This window comes from Heterodontus francisci, chromosome 5 (genome assembly GCF_036365525.1).
Source record: "Heterodontus francisci isolate sHetFra1 chromosome 5, sHetFra1.hap1, whole genome shotgun sequence".
Taxonomy (NCBI): domain Eukaryota; kingdom Metazoa; phylum Chordata; class Chondrichthyes; order Heterodontiformes; family Heterodontidae; genus Heterodontus; species Heterodontus francisci.
In genome coordinates, this window is record NC_090375.1 from 150,093,123 (window position 1) to 150,119,190 (window position 26,068).

At 44.0% G+C, this 26,068-nt stretch overlaps 1 protein-coding gene across 6 annotated transcripts in view; it reads left to right on the forward strand.

Moving 5' to 3' along the window:
- Positions 1 to 26,068, forward strand: part of sugct (succinyl-CoA:glutarate-CoA transferase) — a 601,965-nt gene that overhangs the window by 244,437 nt on the left and 331,460 nt on the right. For all 6 annotated transcript variants that reach the window (XR_010975076.1, XR_010975077.1, XM_068032238.1 and 3 more), the window contains one exon: positions 14,763 to 14,865. Coding sequence is in view for 4 of the 6 variants with exons in the window: in XM_068032238.1 (XP_067888339.1) it covers positions 14,763 to 14,865 (103 nt within the window). In the remaining 2 variants the exon portion in view is untranslated. The remainder of the gene's footprint in view (positions 1 to 14,762; positions 14,866 to 26,068) is intronic.

Genomic DNA, 26,068 nt, shown 5'->3' on the forward strand with positions numbered 1-26,068 from the left:
AAGAAACTTTGGAGGTGAGGGTGCCAAGAAAATTGCACTATATGTTGGGCTGGTTCACCGACGTGCTCTTGCCTTCTCTGGTTTTTCCCGGAGGCAGGCGCACAGTGGTGACGGCAACCTGCCTGGCAGTGCCAGTAATGCAATTAAGCTAATTAAGGAGCCACTTAACGGCGATTATTGCAGCAGAACAGCAGTTTTGCTGGTGTCACGCAGGCCACCAGTTGCTTTAGCGTCCTGGCAAGTGAGGGGAGGTGACTGCACAGTGGGAGGTCATAGTTGCGTTACAGCTGAAGGAGATATAAATGTTTACAGCAGAATATGGCTAGGCTGCTGTCTTCCCATGTCACAGCCTTCTCATTGAGTGTGGAATTCCTGGAGATGGAGCTCTCTGATCATCATGGGCTCAATGAGGTCTCAGACACTCCCCTGACACTGATGGCGCCTCCAGTGCTTCCCTGCTACTCCTGCTGCTTGGGCCTCAGCAAGACATCGCTGCAGAAATTCCTTAGGATAGTGTTCTAGGCCCAACCATCTTCAGCTGCTTCATCAATGATCTTCCCTCCAACATAAGATCAGAAGTGGGGATATTCACTGGCGATTGCACAGTGTTCAGTACCATTTGCAACTCCTCAGATACTGAAGCAGTCTGTGTCCATATGCAGTACGAGCTGGACCACATCCATGCTTGGGCTGATAAGTGACAAGTAACATTCACATCACACAAGCACCAGGCAATGACCATTGTTACGAGTGCTTCATTTTTTTTGTTAAATTTTGACAACTTGTGTTTTCAAACTGAAAAAAGGATTCCATAGATGCTGGACTTAGTGTTTTTTTTAAAAAAGAGGTCTGTTGGACTTGGCTTGTAAACAACAGTTACTGGAAGGCACCTGTTTTCAGATAAATACCCAGCAGGGGGCTTTTTTGAGTTGGGGAAGATGTTTACAGACAAGTGACAGGTCAGGATTTATAGGTGTCAGGAGGCTTGAGGGCTGAGATGTTTTTGGTTTTGCTTTGCGCAGGCAGTTGTGGTATGGACAAAGTTGGAGTGTGAACTGTTTTGAAGACAATTGGAGAAAATTTTCCAAGAGAGCAAACCCCAACCCAGCCTGTTCCAGCTCTTTGAAAAAGCCTGCCAGTTTCTTCATCTCTTTAAGAAGCCCTGAGAAGCAAGTATAAGAAACAGACTGAAACCCCCTGTTGCTGCATTTCTCCCAGAAAGCCTGCCCAAACTGAGCTTCAGTGTTGCCTGAAATGAACTGTTCTAGGAACGCAAGAAATAGGAACAGAAGTAGACCATATGACCCATCGAGCCTGCTCTGTCATTCAATATGATCATGGCTGATCTTGGGCTTCAATTCCACTTTCCTGCCTGCTCCCCATATCACTTGATTCCCTGCGAGACCAAAAATCTATCTATCCCAGCCTTAAATGTGTTGAAGGATAGAGCATCCACAACCCTCTGGGGTAGAGAATTCCAAAGATTCACAACCCTTTGAGTGAAGTAATTTCTCCTCATCTAAGTCCTGAATGATCATCCCCTTAGCTTAGACTGTGCCCCCGCATTCTAGATTCCCCAACCAGCAGAAACAATCTCTCAGCTTCTACCCTATCAAGCCCTTTCAGAATCTTGTATGTCTCAATTAGATCGCCTCTCATTCTTCTAAACTCCAGAGAATATAGGCCCAATTTACTCAGCTTCTCATCATAGGACAACCCCCTCATCCCAGGGACCAATTTAGTAAATGTTTGCTGCACAGCCTCCAGTGCAAGTATATCCTTTCTTAAATGTGGAGACCAAAACTGCACACAATATTCCAGGTGCAGTCTCACCAAAGCCCTGTACAATTTTAGTAAGACTTCTTTATTCTTGTACTCCAATCCCTTGCAATAAAGGCCAACATTCCATTTGCCTTCCTAATAGCCTGCTGCACCTGTATGTTAACTTTGTGCATTCCTTGTGTGAGTACACCCAAGTCTCTCTGAACATCAACACTTACCTGTTCCACACCTTTTAAAAAATATTCTGCTTTTCTATTTTTAGGACCAAAATGCACAACTTCACACTTCCCTACATTATACTCCACCTGCCATCTTGTTACCCACTCACTTAACCTGTCAATATCTCTTTGCAGCCTGCAGCCTCTCTATGTCCTCCCTGCAGTTTACCTTTCCACTGAGCTTTATATCATCAGCAAACTCAGATACATTACTCTCTCTCTCTTCATCCAAGTCATTAATATAAAGTGTAAATAGCTGAGACCCCAGCACAGATCCTTGTGGCACCCCACTATTCACTGCCTGCCAACTTGAAAATGCCCCATTTATGTCCACTCTCTGCTTCCTGTCTGTTAACCAATCCTTTATCCATGCTAATATATTACCCCCAACACCATGAGCCCTTAACTTATGTAGCACTTTTTCGAATGTCTTTCGGAAATCCAGGTATACCACATCTACTGGTTCCCCTTTATCTACCCTACTTGTTACATTCTCAAAAACTCAAATAAATTTGTCAAACAGGATTTCCCTTTAGTAAAACCATGCTGACTTGTTCTAGTCATACTATGCTTTTCCAAGTGCCATATTAAGACTTCAATAAGATTCCAGCATCTTCCCAATGACTGACTGACTGGCTAACTGGCCTGTAGTTCCCCATTTTCTCTCTACCTCCTTTTTTGAAAAGCGGTGTAATATTTGCCAACTTCCAATCTGACAGGACCATTCCTGAATCTAAGGAATTCTGGAAAATCATAGCTAGCGTATCCACTATCTCTCCAGCGATCTCTTTTGGAACCCTAGGGTGTAGGCCATCTGGTCCCGGGGACTTGTCAGCTTTTGGTCCCTCAAGTTTCTCCAATACATTTTCTCGACTGATATGAATTTCCTTAATTTCCTCTCTCTTTTTAGCCCCTACGTTACTGTCTATTTCTCATATGGAACTTGTGGCTACTATTGTGAATACAGACACAAAATATTTGTTCAACGTCTCTGCCATTTCCTCTTTCCCAATGATGATTTCTCCTGTCTCTGGTTCTAAGGGACCAACGTCTACTTTAGCTACTCTCTTCCTTTTTATGTACTAATAAAATCTCTTACAATCTGTTTTTATATTGCTGTCTAGTTTACTCACATTCAATTTTTTCCCTTTTTATCAACTTTTTGGTTGCCCAATGCTGGTTTCTAAAACACGCCCAATCCTCAGACTTGCTACTATTTTTTGCAACATTGTAAACCTCTTCTTTCAGTCTAATACTTTCCTTAACTTCCTGAGGGAGCCATGGATGGGTCTTTCTTGGCGAGTTCTTGTTTTTGAACGGAATGCACTTTTGTTGAACCTTTGAATTGTTTCTCGAAATATTTCCCACTGTTCATTTACCGCCATACCTTCCAGTCTATTTACCGAATTAATCTTAGCCAGTTCTCCCCTCATACCTTCATAATTGGCTTTGTTTAAGTTTAAGATTCCTGAATGTGATTGAAATGTGTCACTTTCAAAGTAACATGAAATTCAATGGTATTATGATCACTGTTTCGCAGTGGATCTTTGATTACGACATTGCTAATTAACCTTATTTCATTACACTATATTTTGGCTTGTTACTTGCTGGCTAACAAAGTTCTCTTCAATGCAGTTCAAGAATTTTGTGTCCTTTATGCCTTTCACTTATCCCAGTTGATATTGGGGTAGTTGAAATCCCCATCTATAATTGTCCTATAGTTTTTGCACTCAGAAATTTGCCTACATATTTGTTCTTCTATCTCCCTCTCACTATTTGGGGGTCTGTAGTACACTCCGAGTAGTGTGGCTGCCCCTTTTTTATTTCTGAACTCCAACCATATGGCCACGTTTGGTGATTCATTTAGCATATCCCTCCTCAAATGCCACCTCCCCCCTTTTTTATCCCCCTCTCTATCCCACCTGAAAACTCTATATCCAAGAATGTTGAGCTGCCATTCTTTCCCTTCTTTAGACCAAGTTTCCGTTACAGCAATGATATCATGTTGCCATGTGCCTATCTGTGCCCTCAGCTCATCGTCTTTATTTACTATTCTCCTTGCATTTAAATAAATACCTTTTAATACTGCCAAATTCCTGTGTTGCACACTTTTTAACCTTTGCTTCTTCTGTCTTTCAGAGTCACTCACTAATATTCTGCCTCTCGTTCCCTGTCCTGAAATTGTCCATTCTAAGACTGCGCTCAGGTTCCCATCCCCCTGCCAAACTGATTTAAACCATCCCCAACAGCACCAGCAAACCTTCCTGCAAGGATATTTGTTCCAGTCCTGTTCAGGTGTAGACCGTCTGGCTTGTACAGGTCCCACCTTCCCCAGAACTGGTCCCAATGCCCCAGAAGTCTGAAGCCCTCCCTCCTGCATCATCTCTCCAGCCACGCATTCATCTGGTGTATTTTTATATTTCTATACTCACTAGCACGTGGCCTTGGGAGCAATCCGGAGATTATTACCTTTGAGGTCCTGCTTGCTAATCTCATTCCTAACTCCCTAAACTCAGCCTGCAGGACCTCATCCCTCTTTCTCCCTATATCGTTGGTACCAATGTGGACCACGACCTCTGGCTGTGCACCCTTGCCCTCCAGAATGCTCCGTAGTTGCTTGGTGCTTTCCATGACCCTTGCACCAGGGAGGCAACATACCATCCTGGAATCACGTCTGTGACCACAGAAATGCCTGTCTGTTCCCCTAACTATAGAATCTCCTACCACTATTGCTTTCTTATCTTTTCTCCTCCCTCCCTGCACAGCTGAGCCACCCATGGTGCTTTGGTCATGACTCTCGCTATATTTTCTAGAGGAGCCCTCTCTCCCATCAGTACTCAGAACTGAATACCGGTTAGAAAATGGGATGCTCTCTGGGGTCTCCTGCACTGCCTGCCTTGACCTTCTTGTCTTTCTGGTAGCCACCCACTCCCTCTCTGCCTGTGCTCTCCTAAGCTCCGGGGTGACTACCTCCTGAAACGTGCAATCCATGTAGTTCTCTGCCTTGCGGATGTGCCACAGTGACTCCAGCTGCCGCTCGAGTTCCGAAACCCAGAGCTCAAGCTTCTGCAGTTGGTGACACTTCCTGCAGATGTGTTTGTCAAGGACACGTGGTGTGTTCACGACTTCCCACATGCCACAGCAGGCACATACCACTCGGCTGAGCTGCCCTGCCATACCTTAGCATTACAAAAAAATTACTGCTAATGTAATAAGTAGGATAATTTACCAGTTACTTGCTAATCCCTTGTACCATGTCGGCTGAAAAGGCAGAAAAAAAAAGAAAAGCAGAAAAGAAAAGAAAGACAGCAGAAGACTCACCAGCTGCTCGATGCTAAAAAAGTTAGGAAAAGGAACCCCGCTTTTGCCCTCTGCACCAAATTTGCCCGTGCACCAAATTTCCAACTTCAACCTGGCGATGTCTCACTCAGGCAGATGCTTCCTTTCGCTACGTCCCCTCACTTCTTTCGGTTAAGAAACTAGTCTGCTTTATATAGACATCCCAGTGACAGCTGTCTATGCATATTTGGGACCCCAAACCGGAAAAAAAGACATCTGACATCTTTCCATATCTTCTTTTTTGTTCCCGAATTAGCAAGTATTTGACCAACGTATTTTGTTTTGCCTGTTTATTTTGTAATAGAGCTCTAAAGAGAAAATCTCTATTGCTTTTAGTTAACAAGTGTGTGTGAGTGAGTGTGTGTGTGTCTGGTGCTAAGGTAAAAAGGGAACTTTCATATTACAATCTGTTGTATTAATGCTTTGCTTCATTACTGGTTAAGACTTGTTTTATAATAAATGGATAATTTGGATGTTTATTAGAGAAACCTGGTTGGTGTGTTTTATTTTTGGGATAAAAATAGAGTCTATGTTGACCGCATTGATAACTGGGAAAACATTTAAATATATGTTTTGGTCTGTGGAGAAGTGGAACTAGAAATGCACTCCTCCCGCCTCGGTCATAACACCATTTCCAACAAGAGAGAAATTAAGTATCTCTCCTAGACATTCAATGGCATTACCATTGCTGAATTCCTACCATCAACATCTTGGGGGTCTCCATTGATCAGAAACTTAACTGGACCAGCCATATAAATACTGTAATAAAAGCAAAATACTGCAGATGCTGGAAATCTGAAATAAAAACAAGAAATGTTGGAAATACTCAGCAGGTCTGGCAGCATCTGTGGAGAGAGAAGCAGAGTTAACATTTCAGGTCAGTACTGTGGGTATACTACCTCAATATTATATTATATAAATACTGTACCTATGTGAACAGGCCAGAGGTTGAGAATTCTGCAGTGAGTAACTCACCACCTAACTCCCCAAAGCATGTCTATCTCCTTCAAGGCACAATTCAGGATTGTGATGGAATGCTCTCCACTTGCCTGGATGGGTTCAGCTACAACAATACTGAAGAAGCTCGACACCATCTGAGAGAAAGCAGACTGCTTGATCAGCACCTCATCCACCACCTTAAACAGTCACTTCCTGCACTACTGATGCACAGTGGAAGAATTCTTGGCTGAGTTCTTACAGTGTACAGAATGAAGGTACAGATTTAAAAACAGAAAATACTAGAAATGCACAGCAGGTCAATCAGCATCTGTAAAGAGAAATTACAGTGTGTGGCATTTCTGGTGAGGAAGCCTTCAGCAAAACTGAAGACTAAATGGTGAACAGGCATATTAAGATTAGAAAGTATTGAGAAGGAAAAGGAGAGAACCAACACATATTAATTAGAGAGGGAGCAGTCCCTCTACCCCTCCCCCTTGCATCCCCTCCTCCCACCGGCACCATCCTACACCTGTGTAGGGGCCCCAACAACCCCACTGCCTTGTGGGCGTCTCGGGAGAGACCAAGGCTAAGGGAGTAAACCCTAACAGAAAATCCGGAGCGGAACCCCGTAGGCGGTCATGTGTCACCTTTGGCATGTTTCCGGCAGTTCCTGCAGCCATACTGGTGCCAAACGTCGTGTCCTGCACTCCTTTGGACCCCACCAGAAAGGCCGAGAGGGGGGTTTTGACGACTGGGCAACTCTCAACCTCCATAAATTTGCCCAGGCATGCGCCATGGAGAGGTCACTCCATAGTTGCCTCACAGCGACTGAAACAACACGGAAGGCACCACTGACCACCTCCAGGCGCATATCCATTGTCTCTCGAGATAAGGAGGCCCAAAAGATGCACAGTGGCAGCAGTGTGTACCAACTACAAGATGCACTGTAGCAACTCACCAAGCCTCCTTCAATAGCATGTTTCAAACTTGTGACCTCCATAACCTAGAAGGACAAGGGCAGCAGGCATATGGGAACACCATCCTGACTTGGAACCATATGCCATTCCTTTGCTGAAATTCCTGGAACTCCCTTCCTAACAGTACTGTGGGTATACCTACACCACTTCGACTGCAGCAGTTCAAGGCGACGGCTTACCGTTACCTTCTCAAAAGCAATTAGGCAATGTGGAGGCGACCTATTATTTAGCCAGAAGGCACACTTCCACCTCAAACGGGTTCATGACCCAGAAATGACCCCGATGTTGGGATCCCAACACTCGTGGCAAAATGCAGCCCTTTTTGTTGTGTTATTGTGCTTTGACTGCTTTGGATGTAAGAGAAAATCATGAATACTTTATATTGTGAAGCAAATTAATACAATGGAGCAACCAGTGTCAAAATGAACATTTTGTCTAAGAATTAGTTTGGTATGAGCTTCTCTAATTCTACCCTGGTGCACAATAGGTTAAAAAACAGTTTCCAGAAGAATTTTCCAGTACATTATTGAATTGCTTGTTCACCAATCAGTTGGTGTCTGGCAGATATTTAGGGAAGAGACGAACAATTCAATTCAAATATTAACATCTTATGTCATTTTAGTCAAATGTTTTTGATTAGCAGCTTATTTTTCATTTTAACAGACAGTTATTTAAATTCAGTAGGTCACAATGATTTTTTAAGGCATCAGATGATCTTTCTGAAACCTTGGGAGAGAGCTAGATCGGGAATTTCCTCGGAGCTAGCCGTAACTTTGCCAGAAGCGTGTTTGAAATCCCGCTAAATTACAGCGGCGTAATGGGCCGCTGTAGGAATTCCTGGCTATAGTCAGGCTAGCTAGCTTCCACATATGGCGAGACTAAGGAAAGAACTTCTACCTAGGAAAAATTAGCACTTTAATTTTGAGCTATTTATTATGTTCAGCTACTGTACATCATTTAGTTACACTGAGCCTACAGCACAGAAACAGACCATTTGGCCTAAAATGCTGCACATAAGACTCGTCCCACCCTTCTGCATCTAACCCTATCAACATACCCTTCTATTCTTCTCTCCAACGTGCTTATGTATCTGCCTGTTAAATGTATGCTATTTGCTTCAGCTACTCCTTGTTAAGTAGTGCATTCCACATTCTTAGCACTCTTTGTGTAAAGATGTTCCTCCTGAATACTCCATTGGATTTATTAGTGACTTTTATATTTAAGGCCCCTAGCTTTTGAATTCCGTACAGTTGATAAAAAGAAAAACTTACATTTATATAGTACTTTTCATGACCGCCGGACATCCTAAAGCCCTTTACAGCAAATTAATTACTTTTGAAGTGTAGTCACTGTGGTAATGCAGAAAATGTGGTGCCCAATTTTGAGCACAGCAAACTCCCACAAACAGCAATGTGATAATGACCAGATAATCTGTTTTTGTGATGTTGCTTGAGAGATAAATATTGGCCAGGACACCAGAGATAACTCAGCAGGTCTGGCAGCGTCTGTGTAGAGAGAAACAGAGTTAACCTTTCATCTGATGAAGGATCACAGACTAGTTAACTCTGTTTCCGTCTACACAGATGCTGCCAGACCTGCTGAGTATTTCCAGCACCTTCTGTTCTCATTTCAGAGTTCCAGCATCCATAGTATTTTGCTGTTATTACACCAGAGATAACTCCCCTGCTCTTCTTCGAAATAGTGCCATGGGATCTTTTTACATCCACCCAATCAGGCAGATGGAGCTTTGGTTTAATGTCTGATCCCAAAGACTGCAGCAGTCCCTTAGTACTGCACTGGAGTTTCGGCCTTGATTTGTGTACTCAAATCTTGGAGTGTGACTTGAACCTGGAAGCTTGTGACGTACAGGTGAGAGTGCTACCAACTGAGCCACAGTGGGCACAGATATTAATAATTAAAAACGTCATGTCCATATGTCTACCCTATTGAACCCTTTCATCACATTGGCGCAGTGGTTAGCACTGCAGCCTCACAGCTCCAGGGACCCGGGTTCGATTCTGGGTACTGCCTGTGCGGAGTTTGCAAGTTCTCCCTGTGTCTGCGTGGGTTTTCTCCGGGTGCTCCGGTTTCCTCCCACATGCCAAAGACTTGCAGGTTGATAGGTTAATTGGCCATTATAAATTGCCCCGAGTATAGGTAGGTGGTAGGAAAATATAGGGACAGGTGGGGATGTGGTAGGAATATGGGATTAGTGTAGGATTAGTATAAATGGGTTGTTGATGGTCGGCACAGACTCGGTGGGCCGAAGGGCCTGTTTAAGTGCTGTATCTCTAAACTAAACATTTTAAAGGTCTCTATCAAGTCGCTTCTGAGCCTTCTCTTTTCTAGAGAAAAGATCACCGGCCTGTTCAATCTTTCCTGATCACTATAACCTCTCAGTTCTGGTATCATCTTTAGGAACAAGCAGAGCTTAATAACTAAGTAACATGATACATTGTGTGACTATTACTATTCACTTATTGTGCTACCGATTCATATATCTTTTGACAGTTAATAAACCCAAGTCAAAGTTTTATGTAGTGCTGTTCTGCCACATTCTGAAAACAAGGAAAATTATTTGATCACATGTGTGATTAAATCAGTAGCTGATGTAAATTGGAAAAGGTTTGCTATCAGTTCCCTGAAGACAAAAATATCTGAAGTTAATAAGAATAAAGAAACTCAAAATTCAACACCTCTATTATCTGTAACAATTGAGGAGCTGCTTGGTAGAAATGGAAGTTGGAAGCTAAATGAGAGCTTACAAAGTTTTTATCTCCTATGAGCCATAGGCATGCGAATGAATGCAAAGAACAAAGATTGAATGCTGCAGATGCTGGAAATCTGAAATAAAAACAGAAGATGCTGGAAATACTCAGCAGATCAGGAGGCATCTGTGGAGAGAGAAACAGAGTTATCATTTCAAGTCTGTGATGTTTCATCAGAAATGTCTTTCATGGACTGTAAAGTCTGGACAGAGTAGATGAGGAAAAACTGTTACGAATGAAAGGATCGAGAACGAGAGGGCACAGATTTAAAGTAATTGGTAAAAGAAAAGCGACATGAAAAACTTTTTCATGTTGTGACTGGCTGAGGCCTCAAATGCGCTGCCTGAGAGTGTGGTGGAGGCAGGTTCAATTGAAGCACTCAAAAGGGAATTAGATTTACATGAAAAGGAAGAATTCTGCAGGGTTACAGAAACAAGGCTGGGGGAGTGGCACTATGCAAATTTTTTTTAATTCATTCATGGGATATGGGCGTCGCTGGCTAGGCCAGCATTTATTGCCCATCCCTAATTGCCCTTGAGAAGATGGTGGTGAGTTGCCTTCTTGAACTGCTGCAATCCATGTGGGGTAGGTACACCCACAGTGCTGTTAGGAAGGGAGTTCCAGGATTTTGACCCAGCGACAGTGAAGGAACAGTGATATAGTTCTAAGTCAGGAAGGTGTGTGACTTGGAGGTGAACTTGCAGGTGGTGGTGTTCCCGTGCATTTGCTGACCTTGTCCTTCCAGTTGGGAGAGGTCGCGGGTTTAGAAGGTGCTGTCGAAGGAGCCTTGGTGCGTTGCTGCAGTGCATCTTGTAGATGGTACACACTGCTGCCACAGTGCATCGGTGGTGGAGGGAGTGAATGTTTGTAGATGGGGTGCCAATCAAGCGGGCTGCTTTGTCCTGTTTGGCGTCGAGCTTCTTGAGTGTTGTTGGAGCTGCACCCATCCAGGCAAGTGGAGAGTATTCCATCACACTCCTGACTTGTGACTTGTAGATGGTGGACAGGCTTTAGGGAGTCAGGAGGTGAGTTACTCGCCGCAGGATTCCTAGCCTCTGACCTGCTCTTGTAGCCACGGTATTTCTATCGCTACTTCAGTTCAGTTTCTGGTCAATGGTAATCCCTAGGATGTTGTTAGTGGGGGATTCAGCGATGGTAATGCCATTAAATGTCAAAGTGAGATGGTTAAATTCTCTCTTGTTGGAGATGGTTATTGCCTGGCACTTGTGTGGCGCGAATGTTACTTGCCACTTATCAGTACAAGCCTGGATATTGTCCAGGTCTTGCTGCATTTCTAAGTGACTGCTTCAGTATCTGAGGAGTTGCGAATGGTGCTGAACATTGTGCAATCATCAGCGAACATCTCCACTTCTGACCTCATGATTGAAGGAAGGTCATTGATGAAACAGCTGAAGATGGTTGGGCCCAGGATACTACCCTGAGGAACTCCTGCAGTGATGTCCTGGAGCTCAGATGATTGATCTCCAACAACCACAATCATTCTCCTTTGCGCTAGGTATGACTCCATCCAGCGGAGAGTTTTCCCCCTGACTCTCATTGACTTCAGTTTTGCTAGGGCTCCTTGATGCCATACTCAGTCAAATGCTGCCTCATGTCAATGGCAGTCACTCTCACCTCACCTCTATTGTCCATGTTTGGACAAAGGCTGTAATGAGGTCAGGAGCTGAGTGGCCCTGGCGGAACCCAAACTGAGCGTCACTGACCAGGTTATTGCTAGGCAAGTGCTGCTTGATGGCACTGTTGATGACACCTTCCTTCAGTTTACTGATGATTGAGAGTGGACTGATGGGGCGGTAATTGGCCGAGGTGGACTTGTCCTGTATTTTGTGTACAGGACATACCTGGGCAACTTTCCACATTGCAGGGTAGATGCCAATGTTGTACCTGTACTGGAACAGCTTGGCTAGGGGCGTGGCAAGTTCTGGAGCACAGGTCTTCAAGACTATTGCCAGGGCCCAAAACCTTTGCAGTATCCAGTGCCTTCAGTTGTTTCTTGATAGCATGCGGAGTGAATCGAATTGGCTGAAATCTGGCATTTGTGATGCTGGAGACTTCAGGAGGAGGCCGAGATGGATCATCAACCCGGCAGTCCTGACTGAAGATTGTTGCAAATGCTTCCGCCTTATCTTTCGCACTGATGTGATGGGCTCCCCCATCACTGAAGATGGGGATATTTTTGGAGCCACCTCCTCCAGTTAGTTGTTTAATTGTCCACCACCATTCATGGCTGGATATGGCAGGACTGCAGAGGTTGGATCTGATCCGTTGGTTGTGGGATGGCTTAACTCTGTCTGTCGCATGCTGCTTATGCAGTTTGGCATGCAAGTAGTCCTGTTGTTGTAGCTTCACCAGGTTGACACCTCATTTTGAGGTATGCCTGGTGCTGCTCCTGACATGCCCTCCTGCACTCTTCATTGAACCAGAGTTGGTCTCCTGGCTTGATGATGATGGTAGAGTGGGGGATATGCCGGGCCATGAGGTTACAGATTGTGGTTGAATACAATTCTGCTGCTGCTGCTGATGGCCCACAGCACCTCATGGATGCCCAGTTTTGCATTGCTAGATCTGTTCAAAATCTATCCCATTTAGCACGGTGGTAGTGCCACACAACACGATGGAGGGTTTCCTCAACATGAAGGCAGGACTTCTTCTCCGCAAGGACTGTGTGGTGATCACTCCTACCAATACAGTCATGGACAGATGCATCTGCGGTGAGTACGAGGTCAAGTATGTTTTTCCCTCTTGGTTCCCTCACCACCTGCCGCAGCCCCAGTCTAGCAACTACGTCCTTTAGGACTCGGCAATAGTGGTGCTACCGAGCCACTCTTGGTGATGGACATCGAAGTCCCCCACCCAGAGTACATTCTGTGCCCTTGCCACCCTCAGTGCTTCCTCCAAGTGGTGTTCAACATGGAGGAGTACTGACTCGTCAACTGAGGGAGGATGGTAGGTGGTAATCAGCAGGATGTTTCCTTGCCCACATTTGACCTGATGCCATGAGAATTCATGGGGCCCAGAGTCAATGTTGAGGACTCCCAGGGCAACTCCCACTTGGCTGAATACCACGATGCCGCCACCTCTGCTGGGTCTGTCCTCCCGGTGGGACAGGACATACCCGGGGATGGTTATGGCAGTGTCTGGGACATTATCTGTCAAGTATGATTGTGAGTATGACTGTGTCTGGCTGTTGCTTGACTAGTCTGTGGGACAGCTCTCCCAACTTTTGCACAAGCCCCCAGATGTTAGTAAGGAGAATTTGCAGGATCAACAGAACTGGGTTTGCCATCGTTGTTTCAGGTGCCTAGGTCAATGCCGGGTGGTCCGTCCGGTTTCATTCCTTTTTATTGACTTTGTAGCAGTTAAATACAACTGAGTGGCTCGCTAGGCCATTTCAGAGAGAATGTAAGAGTCAACCGTATTGCTGTGGGTCTGGAGTCACATGTAGGCCAGACCAGGTAAGGACAGCAGATTTCCTTCCCTAAAGGACATTAGTGAACCAGATGTTTTTTTTTGCAACAATCAACAATGGTTTCATGGCCATCATTAGACTAGCTTTTAATTCCAGATTTATTAATTGAATTTAAATTCCACCTTCTGCTGTGATGGGCTTTGAACCCATGTCCCCAGAGCAATATCCTCAGTCTCTGGGTTACTAGTCCAGTGACAATAACACTACACTACACCACCACCTCTCCTCATTCGGAGAGCAGGTCCAATAGTGATGGGCCAAATGGCTTCCTTCTGCGCTGTATCAATTCTGTGATTGCTAGAATTATGTCGGCTAGGGAGAGGTCAAGGCAGACAAGCCTGTACAATAAGATGACATCTTATGCAAGGCTTTATCCTACAAAAATTCTGGCAGATGATTGGATTGAGGATCATAGAAACATACAGTACAGAATGAGGCCATTCAGCCCATTAGGCCTGTCTTGGCTCTTTGAAAGAGCTATTCAATTAGTTCTACTCCCTTCCTCTTTAGCCATAGGCTTGCAGATTTTTCCTTATCTAGTATATATCCAATTCCCTATTGAAAATTACTGTTGTATCTGCTTCCACCACCCTTTCATGCAGTGCATTGCAGATCACAACAACACACTGCATAAAAATGTTTCTCCTAATTTTCGCTCGGTTCTTTTGTTAATTACCTTAAATCTGTGTCCTCCAGTTACCAACTCTCCTGTCAGGATAATGGATGTTTCACTGTGCAGCAAAATGCCTGTTTCCTGTACTGCCCTGAGATTTATAACTCCTCAACTTTATTTTGGATTGTAATTTTTAATATCAAAGTAATTTTCTTATCATTTACACAGCCTCCAGATACAGAGGCCTAAATACAGCTCTGGAATTTTTGTTAAAACCTATATGTATTTGAGTTTCTTCCCCCCAGCTTTGAAAAACTGTTGTGTTTCACTTCAAATATGAATATTTGTCTTTGGAATAACATTTATGAAAGATAAAATTAAGCAGCTTCATAAAAATATTTAAGTTCCTGTAGATAAAATATTTCTGCTTGCATTGTAAAATTTTGGTTGCATTCATATCAAGGAAATGTCTGATCTGGAGAATATCATCTCTCACAGCCTCAGGGCAGAGTTTAGTTTTGCAAAGAAATGTGTATCTTTATTTTATTGCTGGCTACTGCAAATTAAGTGATATACTGCTGTACAGTTTCAAAATCAGTACATCATGTTTAAACCACAAAAATCTTTTTTGCTTAGATTTCTAGACAAGACAACACAAGACTGGTTGGAACTGTTTGAAGGTAGTGGTGTACCATATGGTCCAATAAACAGTATTCAACAAGTATTCTCTGAACCCCAGGTCAGTTCTTTGTTTTATCTTGCATACGACTAGAAAATGGAGCTGAAAGGAACATCAGCTAGATGGAAAATCTCCTTACTTTGATGTGGGTTTCACTATTTTACCAGCTTACTATTTAGAAACCAGAAAATAACAATGCCTAGCACACTTAATCTTTAAAAAAAACTCTTTTAAAAAAAATTTCTAGTTGACCAGGAATTGTATATTTCTTGGTTTTCAATAGGTCCATCAACCAAGTCAAATGTCAAACAACAGGCCTAAAACTGCAAACTTTGCTTGCAAGCAAAAGACCACATTTTTTTCATATTCCTTCGGGGGATATGGGCGTCGCTGGCTATACCAGCATTTATTGCCCATCCCTAACGGCCCTTCAGAAGGTGGTGGTGAGCTGCCTTCTTGAACTGCTGCAGTCCTTGGGGTGTAGATACACCCACAGTGCTGCTGGGAAGGAAGTTCCAGGATTTTGACCGAGTGACAGTGAAGGAACGGTAATATAGTTCCAAATCAGGATGATGCGTAGCTTGGAAGGGAACTTGCAGGTGGTGGTGTTCCCATGCATCTACTGCCCTTGTCCTTCTAGGTGGTAGAGTTTGTGGATTTGGAAGGTGCTGTTGAAGGAGCCTTGGTGCATCGCTGCAGTGTATCTTGTATATGGTACACACTGCTGCCACAGTGAGTCGGTAGTGGAGGGAGTGAATGTTGAAGGTGGTGGATGGGGTGCCAATCAAGCGGGCTGCTTTATCCTCGAAGGGGTCAAGCCTCTTGAATGCTGTTGGAGCTGCACCCATCCAGGCAAGTGGAGAGTATTCCATCACACTCCTGACTTGTGCCTTGTAGATGGTGGACAGGCTTTGGGGAGACAGGAGGTGAGTTACTCGCCACAGAATTCCCAGCCTCTGACCTGCCCTTGAAGCCACAACATTTATGTGGCTGGTCAATAGTGATCTCCTGGATGTTGATCGTGGGAGATGCAGTGATGATAATGCCATTGAACATCAAGGGGAGATGGTTAGATTCTCTCTTGTTTGAGATGGTCATTGCCTGGCACTTGTGTGGTGCAAATGTTACTTGCAGCAATAAGATTTAGAAGTATAACTGTAATCTATATTGAACATTGTATTTTTAATAACCTAATGAGCGTGTAAGCTTGTTGATTGGGCAATGCTATCCATGCAGATCTTGGCAAAAACATACAAGGTAGCTGTGTTGGATTATGTGACAATGTGAGATTATTCCTTGAACAAAAATAATAAAGTCAAGACTTTATGTAAGAAAAATTTTCCGAACAAATGTAGTTAAATCATTTTTTCTTTATTCTTTCGTGGGATTTCAGCATCGCTGGCAAGGCCAGCAGTTATTGCCCATCTCTAATTTCCCTTGAGAAGGTGGCAGTGCGCTGCCTTCTTGCACTGCTGCAATCTATGTAGTGTAGATACACCCACAGTGCTATTAGGGAAGGAGTTCCAGGTTTTTGACCCAGTGATAGTGAATGAACGGTGATGTAATTCCAAGTCAGGATGGTGTGCGGCTCGGAGGGGTATTTGCAGCTGGTGGTTGTTGTGATAGTGCATTTGTCAGTATGTTAAATATAATCATTGAAATGAGTGTTTATGCTAATATGTATGTCATCACATGATTTAATTCTTGTGCACAGTCAGTTAGCATGTGTAAGCTGAAGCAACAAGTCTCCATTAAAGCTCTGCATTCAAAACCTTTATGCCTGCCCTTCAGCTTTGTTTGTATTAGTCTAGAAAGAGATAATAGAACAGTGGTGTTCCCACGCATCTGCTGCCCTTGTCCTTCGAGGTGGTAGAGGTCACAAGTTTGGAAGGTGCTGTTGAAGAAGCCTTGTGAGTTGTTGTAGTGCATCTTGTATATGGAACACACTGCTGCCACTGTGTGGCGATGGAGGGAGTGAATGTTGAAGGTGCTGATTAAGTGGGCTGCTTTGTCCTGAATGGTGTTGAGCTTCGTGAGTGTTGCTGGAGTTGCACCTTTCCAGGCAAGTGGAAAGTATTCCATCACACTCCTGACTTGTACTTTGTAGATGGTGGACAGGCTTTGGGGAGTCAGTAGGTGGGTTACTGGCTGCAAAATTCCCAGCCTCTGACCTGCTCTTGTTGGCTGGTCCAGTTAAGTTTCTGGTCAATGGTAAGCCCCCAGGATGCTGATGGTGGGGGATTCAGCAATGGTAATGCCATTGAACATCAAGGCGAGATAGTTGGATTCTCTCTTGTTGGCGATGGTCATTGCGTGGCATTTGTGTGGCGCGATTATTACTTGCCACTTATCAGCCCAAGCCTGAATGTTGTCCAGGTTTTGCTGCATGCGGGCACACACTGCTTCAGTATCTGAAGAGTTGCGAATGGTGCTGAGCATTATGCAATCATTAGTGAACATCCTCACTTTTGACATTATGATGGAGGGAAGGTCATTGATGAAGCAGCTGAAGATGGTTGGGCTTCGGACATATCCTGAAGAACACCTGCTTTGGCCTCTTACAACCATCTTCCTTTGTGCTAGGTATGACTCCAACCAGTGGAGACTTTCCCCTGATTCTCATTGGCTTCATTTTTGCTAGGATTTCTCAATGCCATACTCAGTCAAATGCTGCCTTGGTGTCAAGAGCAGTCACTGTCACCTCCTCTCTGGAATTCAGCCCTTTTGTCCATGTTTGGACCAGGGCTGCAATGAGGTTTGGAGTTGAGTGGCTCTGGCAGAACACAATCTGAGCATCGCTGAACAGGTTATTGCTGAGTAAGTGCCACTTGATGGTGCTTTTGACGATACCTCCCATGCTGATGATTGAGAGTAGACTGATGGGGTGGTAATTGGCCGGATTGGATTTGTTCTGCTGAATTTTCTACGTCGTTCAATAACTAGCTGAACTCCTGCAGCATTGCTCACAGTATTCTGGAGTCTGGTTGTCATGTTTAGTGTGTTCCCATTCTGATTTTGGGATTGCAGCATTGAGTATTACATTAGCTTTGTCTACTGATGAGGGAAAGATCTGGGGCACTGTGCAGTTCTAGTTACCTAAACATAGGAAGGATCTTATTGTGTATGAGAGAACGCACTTAAGAAAGCAATGAAGATGATTTTAGTTATGAAGGAAGATTAAGAAACTTGAGCTGGCTTTCTTTGAAAAAGAGATGACCTACTTAAGTTTTTAAAATTACGAAGGGGACTAACAAAATTGTCCACTGCGATAAAGAGTTCAAATGCCAGGGGAAACAAGTTAAATATTAATAAATTAGGCATATGAAGGAAAGTCCTTGGTAGCTTAATTAGTTATGGAAGAAGTTAACCAGGGAAGATCTTTGATGTTGACCTCATAAATGAGGTTGGGTGATAATTGGATATATTACTGGGTGGAGAAGGAATTAAGGGAGAAGTGAGAAGGTGGACAGGTAAGATTGATAGGTGAAAAAAAGAACAGACTTGTTTCACTGGGTTTGATTCTGAAAGTGAATGTGTTTTGAGAGAGTTAAAATTGGGCCTGTTGTGTCTAAAGATGTTCTTGTTCCAAAAGTTCTTTTGTAGCTTATAGATGAGGCTCATCATCACCATCATCATCATTATTAAAAACAAGTATAAAATGTTGCAGATTAACATTAGCATCCATTTCTGCAGCCTACTTCTGTAAGTTTGATTTTTTTGTTTAAAGACTGCGCTGACAGTTTTATTTTTGAAGTATTACTAAGCCAACTGTATGGGAAGTTGATTTTAAAATAGTCAATTGCCAATATCCATGATTATGGCACTTCATTAATTCTTCTCCTGTACACAATCTGGCCATTCTGCTAATGCCCATTAGACCAGAATGCCAAGATCTTGATCAAGATCTTGAACAAATATACAAATAGAAAAAAATGAAAATATGTTAAAATAAACGGTCATTTGTTTTAAATGTTTGAGTTTTAAAGGCAGGATTAAAAGAGATGCTTCTTTTTAACACTCTCAGCCCACTCAGTCTCCTTATAGCAGTCCAATTATAAAGGTCTATGAATTGTATCTGTTCAATTTTGTCTTTTACCTAATAGGCATATGGTATGGCAGATGTAGAGAGTTCACAGCCTTGCAGTCTTCCATATTATGCTGAACCAGCACTCTTGTGGTTTTTGATTTAATCAGAATCCTTTGGTTCAATTTCAGCCTTGTAAGCTCCTCCATGGTACCCATTGTGCTAAAAATAGGTGAAAAGTTCTCAATTCTGTCATCAGGGAACCCAACCCAAAACTCTTGGTTTTAATCTTCTTTTCCTCCAGTTAAGGATTGCTTTATCTCTCAATGCCCACCAAATTAGAATCCTGGAAGTCTATACTCTGTACGATGTTGAATGATTGGCTTTGTTTTCTGACGACTTCCAAGAATCGAACAAATAATAGAAAATTGAAGTGCATGCGTTTGAAAAGTCTAATGGATGAAGCCATATAAAGATTAAATATTGCTTTACTTTGACAATTCTTCACCTACCAAATTACAAATGATAGTTAGTTGATGCGGGACAAGCACCATGTGCTTGTAGCTCTCCTTTGGCTTCCACTTCCTTCATCATGTTATGATTTCCCTCTTCACAAAGCCACTTGCTTCTTCACAAGCCGCTTCCCCCTTCGCGGAGCCGTATCCTTCTTCCTGGTGCCACTTCCCTCTGTAGGTCCAGCCCTTTGCCTATTTATCATTGTATTTGGCCTCTTATTCCATGACATTACCATTCCCCTGCTGCATGCGAACACACCTTAGGAATGATGTGAAGGCATGAGACAGGGTGCAGAAAAGATTCACGAGAATGGTTCCAGGGATGAGAAACTTCAGTTATGTGGATAGATTGGAGAAACTGGTGCTGTTGTCCTTAGGAAGGGAAGATTAAGCAGACATTTGATAGAGGTTTTCAAAATCATGAGGGGTCTGGACAGAGTAGATAGGGAGAAACTGTTCCCATTAGCTGAAGGATCCAGTACCAGCGAGCACAGATTTAAGGTGATTGGCAAAAGAAGCGATGTCGGCATGAGGGAAAACATTTTTGCGCAGCACGTGGTTAGAATCTGGAATGCACTGCCTGAAAGTGTGGTGAGGCAGGTTCAATCAAGGCCTTCAAAAGAGATCTGGAAAATTGCCTGAAGCGAAAAATTTTGCAGGGCTACGGGGAAAAGGTAGGGAGCGGGAGTAGGTAAGCTGCTCTTGCAGAGAGCTGACATGGGCATGACGGACCAAATGGCCGCCTCCTGTGCTGTAGCCATTCTATGGTTCTACAATATCTGATTGCCTGCAGTATTTTTCCCATGAGTTAAAGTAATTTATAAATGATGCATTCCTTTATTGTGACGGTACAGTGAACTCTGCATGGTTGATCTTTAGAGTCGCAGAGACCAGAGTCAGAATGTGGGAAAAGATGCTGCGCTTGTGAATATGACCAGTTTTGAAGGGAGATAAATAAAAATTGCATCTTATTATCTGGCATGATCACACAAAAATTGTTCATGGATCAATGCTTCCACCAGTGGCAAAAAAAACATTGAAACTCTCAAGGGAACGATTCACCATTTTGACTTGTAGAAGTGAGGCTCCTGATCTATGTGCATGAGGTTTATCCCACCCTTGATATTTTTTTTTATTCATTCATGGGATGTGGGCGTCGCTGGCGAGGCCAGCATTTATTGCCCATCCCTAATTGCCCTTGAGAGGGTGGTGGTGAGCTGCCTTCTTGAACCGCTGCAGTCCATTTGGGGTAGGTACACCCACAGTGCTGTTAGGAAGGGAGTTCCAGGATTTTGACCCAGCGACAGTGAAGGAACGGTGATATAGTTCCAAGTCAGGATGGTGTGTGACTTGGAGGGGAACTTGCAGGTGGTGGTGTTCCCATGTATTTGCTGCCCTTGTCCTTCTAGTTGGTAGAGGTCGCAGGTTTGGAAGGTGCTGTCTGAGGAGCCTTGGTGCATTTCTGCAGTGCATCTTGTAGATGGTACACACTGCTGCCACTGTGTGTCGGTGGTGCCGGGAGTGAATGTTTGTAGATGGGGTGCCAATCAAGCAAGCTGCTTTGTCCTGGATGGTGTTGAGCTTCTTGAATGTTGTTGGAGCTGCACCCATCCAGGCAAGTGGAGAGTATTCTACCACACTCCTGACTTGTGCCTTATAGATGGTGGACAGGCTTTGGGGAGTCAGGAGGTGAGTTACTCGCCTCAGGATTCCTAGCCTCTGACCTGCTCTTGCAGCCACGGTATTTCTATGGCTACTCCAGTTCAGTTTCTGGTCAATGGTAGCCCCTAGGATGTTGATAGTGGGGGATTCAGCGATGGTAATGCTGTTGAATGTCAAGGGGAGATGGTTAGATTCTCTCCTGTTGGAGATGGTCATTGCCTGGCACTTGTGTGGCACAAATGTTACTTGCCACTTATCAGCCCAAGCCTGGATATTGTTCAGGTCTTGCTGCATTTCTACACGGACTGCTTCAGTATCTGAGTAGTCACGAATGGTGCTGAACATTGTGCAACCATCAGCAAACAGCCCCACTTCTGACCTTATGATTGAAGGAAGGTCATTGATGAAGCAGCTGAAGATGGTTGGGCCCAGGACACTACCCTGAGGAACTCCTGCAGTGATGTCCTGGAGCTCAGATGATTGACCTCCAACAACCACAACAATCTTCCTTTGCGCTAAGTATGACTCCAGGGCTTTCCCCCTGATTCCCATTGACCTCAGTTTTGCTAGGGCTCCTTGATGCCATACTCGGTCAAATGCTGCCTTGATGTCAAGGGCCGTCACTCTCACCTCACCTCTTGAGTTCAGTTCTTTTGTCCATGTTTGAACCAAGGCTGTAATGAGGTCAGGAGCTGAGTGACTCTGGCGGAACCCAAACTGAGCGTCACTGACCAGGTTATTGCTAAGCAAGTGCCACTTGATGGCACTGTTGATGACACCTTCCTGGTGATGACACTTTACTGATGATTGAGAGTAGGCTGATGGGGTGGCAATTGGCCGGGTTGGACTTGTCCTGCTTTTTGTGTACAGGACATACCTGGGCAATTTTCCTCATTGCAGGGTAGATGCCAGTGTTGTAGCTGTACTGGAACAGCGTAGCTAGGGGCGCGGCAAGTTCTGGAGCACAGGTCTTCAGTACTATTGCCGGAATATTGTCAGGGCCCATAGCTTTTGCAGTATCCAGTACCTTCAGTCGTTTCTTGATATCACGTGGAGTGAATCAAATTGGCTGAAGTCTGGCATCTGTGATGCTGGGGACTTCAGGAGAAGGCCAAGATGGATCATCAACTCGGCACTTCTGGCTGAAGATTGTTGCAAATGCTTCAGCCTTATCTTTCGCACTGAAGTGCTGGGCTCCCCCATCGTTGAGGATAGGGATATTTGTGGAGCCACCTCCTCCAGTTAGTTGTTTAATTGTCCACCACCATTCACGGTTGGATGTGGCAGGACTGCAGAGCTTAGATCTGATCTGTTGGTTATGGGATCACTTAGCTCTGTCTATCGCATGCTGCTTACGCCATTTGGCACTCTTCATTGAACCAGGGTTGGTCTCCTGGCTTGATGGTAATGGTAGAGTGGGGGATATGCCGGGCCATGAGGTTACAGATTGTGGTTGAGTACAATTCTGCTGCTGCTGATGGCCCACAGCGCCTCATAGATGTCCAGTTTTGCATTGCTGGATCTGTTCGAAATCTATCCCAGTTAGCACGGTGATAGTGCCACACAACACCGGCCTGTTTCAGTGCTGTATCTCGAAATAAAAAACACGATGGACGGTATCCTCAATGTGAAGGCGGGACTTTGTCTCCACAAGGACTGTGCGGTGGTTACTCCTACCAATACAGTCATGGACAGAAGCATCTGCAGCAGGCAGATTGGTGAGGACGAGGTCAGGTATGTTTTTCCCTCGTGTTGGTTCCCCCACCACCTGCCGCAGACCCAGTCTAGCAGCTATGTCCTTTAGGACTCGGCCAGCTCTGTCAGTAGTGGTGCTACCGAGCCACTCTTGGTGATGGACATTGAAGTCCCCCACCCAGAGTACATTTTGTGCCCTTGCCACCCTCAGTGCTTCCTCCAAGTGGTGTTCAACATGGTGGAGTACTGAGTCATCAGCTGAGGGAGGGTGGTAGGAGGTTACCTTGCCCATGTTTGACCTGATGCCATGAGACTTCATGGGGTCCGGAGTCGATGTTGAGGACTCCCAGGGCAACTCCCTCCCTACTGTGTCCCACTGTACCACCACCTCTGGTGGGTCTGTCCTGCCGGTGGGACAGGACATACCCGGGGATGGTGATGGCAGTGTCTGGGACATTGTCTGTAAGGTATGATTCCATGAGTATGACTATGTCAGGCTGTTGCTTGACTAGTCTGTGGGACAGCTCTCCCAACTTTGGCACAAGCTCCCAAATGTCAGTAAGGAGGACTTTGCAGGGTCGAAAGGGCTGGGTTTGCCATTGTTGTTTCCGGTGCCTAGGTCGAAGCCGGGTGGTCCGTCCGGTTTCATTCCTTTTTTTATTGACTTCGTAGCGGTTAGGTACAACTGAGTGGCTTGCTAGGCCATTTCAGAGGGCATGTAAGAGTTAACCACATTGCTGTGGGTCTGGAGTCACATGTAGGCCAGACCAGGTAAGGACAGCAGATTTCCTTTGCTAAAGGACATTAGTGAACTAGATGGGTTTTTACAACAATTGACGATGGTTTTATTAGACTAGCTTTTAATTCCAAATTTATTAATTAAATTCAAATTCCACCTTCTGCTGTGGTGGGATTCGAACTCATGTCCCCAGAGAAATATTCCGGGTCTCTGGGTTACTAGTCCAGTGATAATACCACTACACCATCGCCTACTTGATAGACGGTAAATAGCAATAAATGAAGCTTTTCAATGTATTAGTCCTGAAAAACAAACTCATTAAACTGCAATGGGACATAGATAGGCTAGCAGAATGGGCAGACAAGTGGCAGATAGAATTTAATAGAGAAACGTGAGGTGATGCATTTTGACAAAAGGAATAGGAAGAGACAATATAGACTTACTGGCACAGTTCTAAAGGGTGTGCAGGGATAGAGGAACCTAGAGGTTCATGTGCATAGATCTTTGAATGTGACATATTGATAGATTAATTAGCAAAGCATATAGGATCTTGAGCTTCATAAATAGAGTTATTGAGTACAAAAGCATGGAAGTTATGCTTAACCTTTATAAAGCTCTGGTTAGGCCACAACTAGAGTATTGCGTCCAGTTCTGGTCACCACACTTTAGAAAGCATGTGAGGGTCCTGGAGACGGTGCAGAGGAGATTTACCAGAATGGTTCCAGAGATGAGGGATTTTAGCTACAAGGTTAGGTTGAAGAATCTGAGTTTTTCTCCTTGGAGATAGAGGGGAGATTTGATAGAGGTGTACTAGATTATGATTGGCTTATAGCAGGTAGCTGTTTGCATTAGTTTTGGGACACAGATTTCAGTCTTTGGGCGAGAGATGCAGGGGGGAATGTGAACAAGAACTTTTTTTGTGCAGTGAGTGGTAATAAACTAGACCTCTGCCTAGGAGGGTGGTGTAAGTGGAGATGATCAAAGATTTTAAAAGGAACTTGGATGGGCACTGGAGGGAAATAAACTTGCAGGGCTGCTGGGATAGAGTGGGGGAATGGAACTTACTGGATTACTCGACAGAGAGTCAGCATAGACTCGATGGGATGAATGGCCTCCTTCTGTGCCATTATGACTCGATGGCCAGAGCGTATGATTTTTGTCCATTCCCCATACCATCAACTGTTAAAAGCCTTTCAGAAGAGGATTGTCAATTGGGGCTGCTTTCTGCCACAAGGAACTAGATTGAGACCACTCAAACTTACTGCACTAGGACATTTACTGCCATTGGAGAGAGGCTGAAGGTCGTCTCCTCCTGCTGGTCATTCTGTGAGGTTCTACTGCTGGCATGCGACCTTTCTAGATGTGAGCCTGGGCTGGAGATAGCATGTATGATATTACGTTGTATGCTCACAGCTAGCGAGGCTCCACGTTGCAAGAACATCTTCTCAAAAATGACCCCATAAGTGTCCCAGCTGGAAAAGTAGAGTGTGGTAATTCATTACACAGCCCTGTCCTCATATAACATCTGTTTAAAAAAACATTTCAGTGAAAGGAGTGTTGCAACCAGATATGTCATGTATCGTGAAAAATGTACCATCATGCTTTTCTACTTAGAGTTCATTTTTAAACTGTTAGCTGTGCACTAATGTAGATTGCACTACTTTATCAGTTTACACATGTTTGTGTCTCTAAGGAACGCTGTTTCCACTGCTATATTTGCTTTGATTAAAAAAAATAAGTCAATGGAACTTCCGCTAAATTTCAATCAATATAGGCACATAGGAGCAGGAGTAGGCCAAGCTGCCCGTCGAGCCTGCTCCGCCATTCAGTTCGATCAAGCCAGGTATAATTGTTTTATATAGCATACCTTTTTTTTGATTTTTTCCCTTTTGGCAAAGTCTTATGCTGTGCATCTTTATCTTGTGGCTGTTCTGTTGGCTGCAATATTTTCCCGATTCACATTTCAACTGGAAGGTCGACATGAGCGCCAACTTAGCACTAAAACTAAGGCGTGTCTGTTGAGCATCTTGAATCATATGTTACATGTGGCACTCATATACTGTGCATCTTGCTTTTGTTTATATTGTATGAATGAAGCATCTGAAGTGGATTTTGTGTTTCACAAATGTCTACATACTTTATTTATTGTAAGCATTATGTTTTACAAGCACATTGTGGGCAACTATCCACCTAATGAAGTGCAGAATGATGTTGATATGATTTAATGTTATAAAATTTGAACGTTGAGTTAATAGTTTACTCATACAAGCATCTGTAATGTAAAAGGAACCATTGCACAATCCATTGTATTTGGAATATTTAATTAAATGTCAACCTTAGCTCAGTGGTAGCATTCTGGTCTCTGAGTCAGGAAGTTGTGTATTCAATCCCACTCCAAAGACTTCACCATGTGATCTAAGGTGACACTTCAGTGCAGTACTGAAGGAGTGCTGCAACTGTTGGAGGAGGTGTTTTTTTTTGGATGAGATGTAAAAACAAAGCCCTGTCTGCTCTCTCAGGTGGACATAAAGTATCTGTGGTACTATTTGCAGCAGAACAGGTAAGTTCTGCTGGTAAATATTTGTCACTCAACTATATAATTTGGTCATTTATCTCATTGTTGTTTGT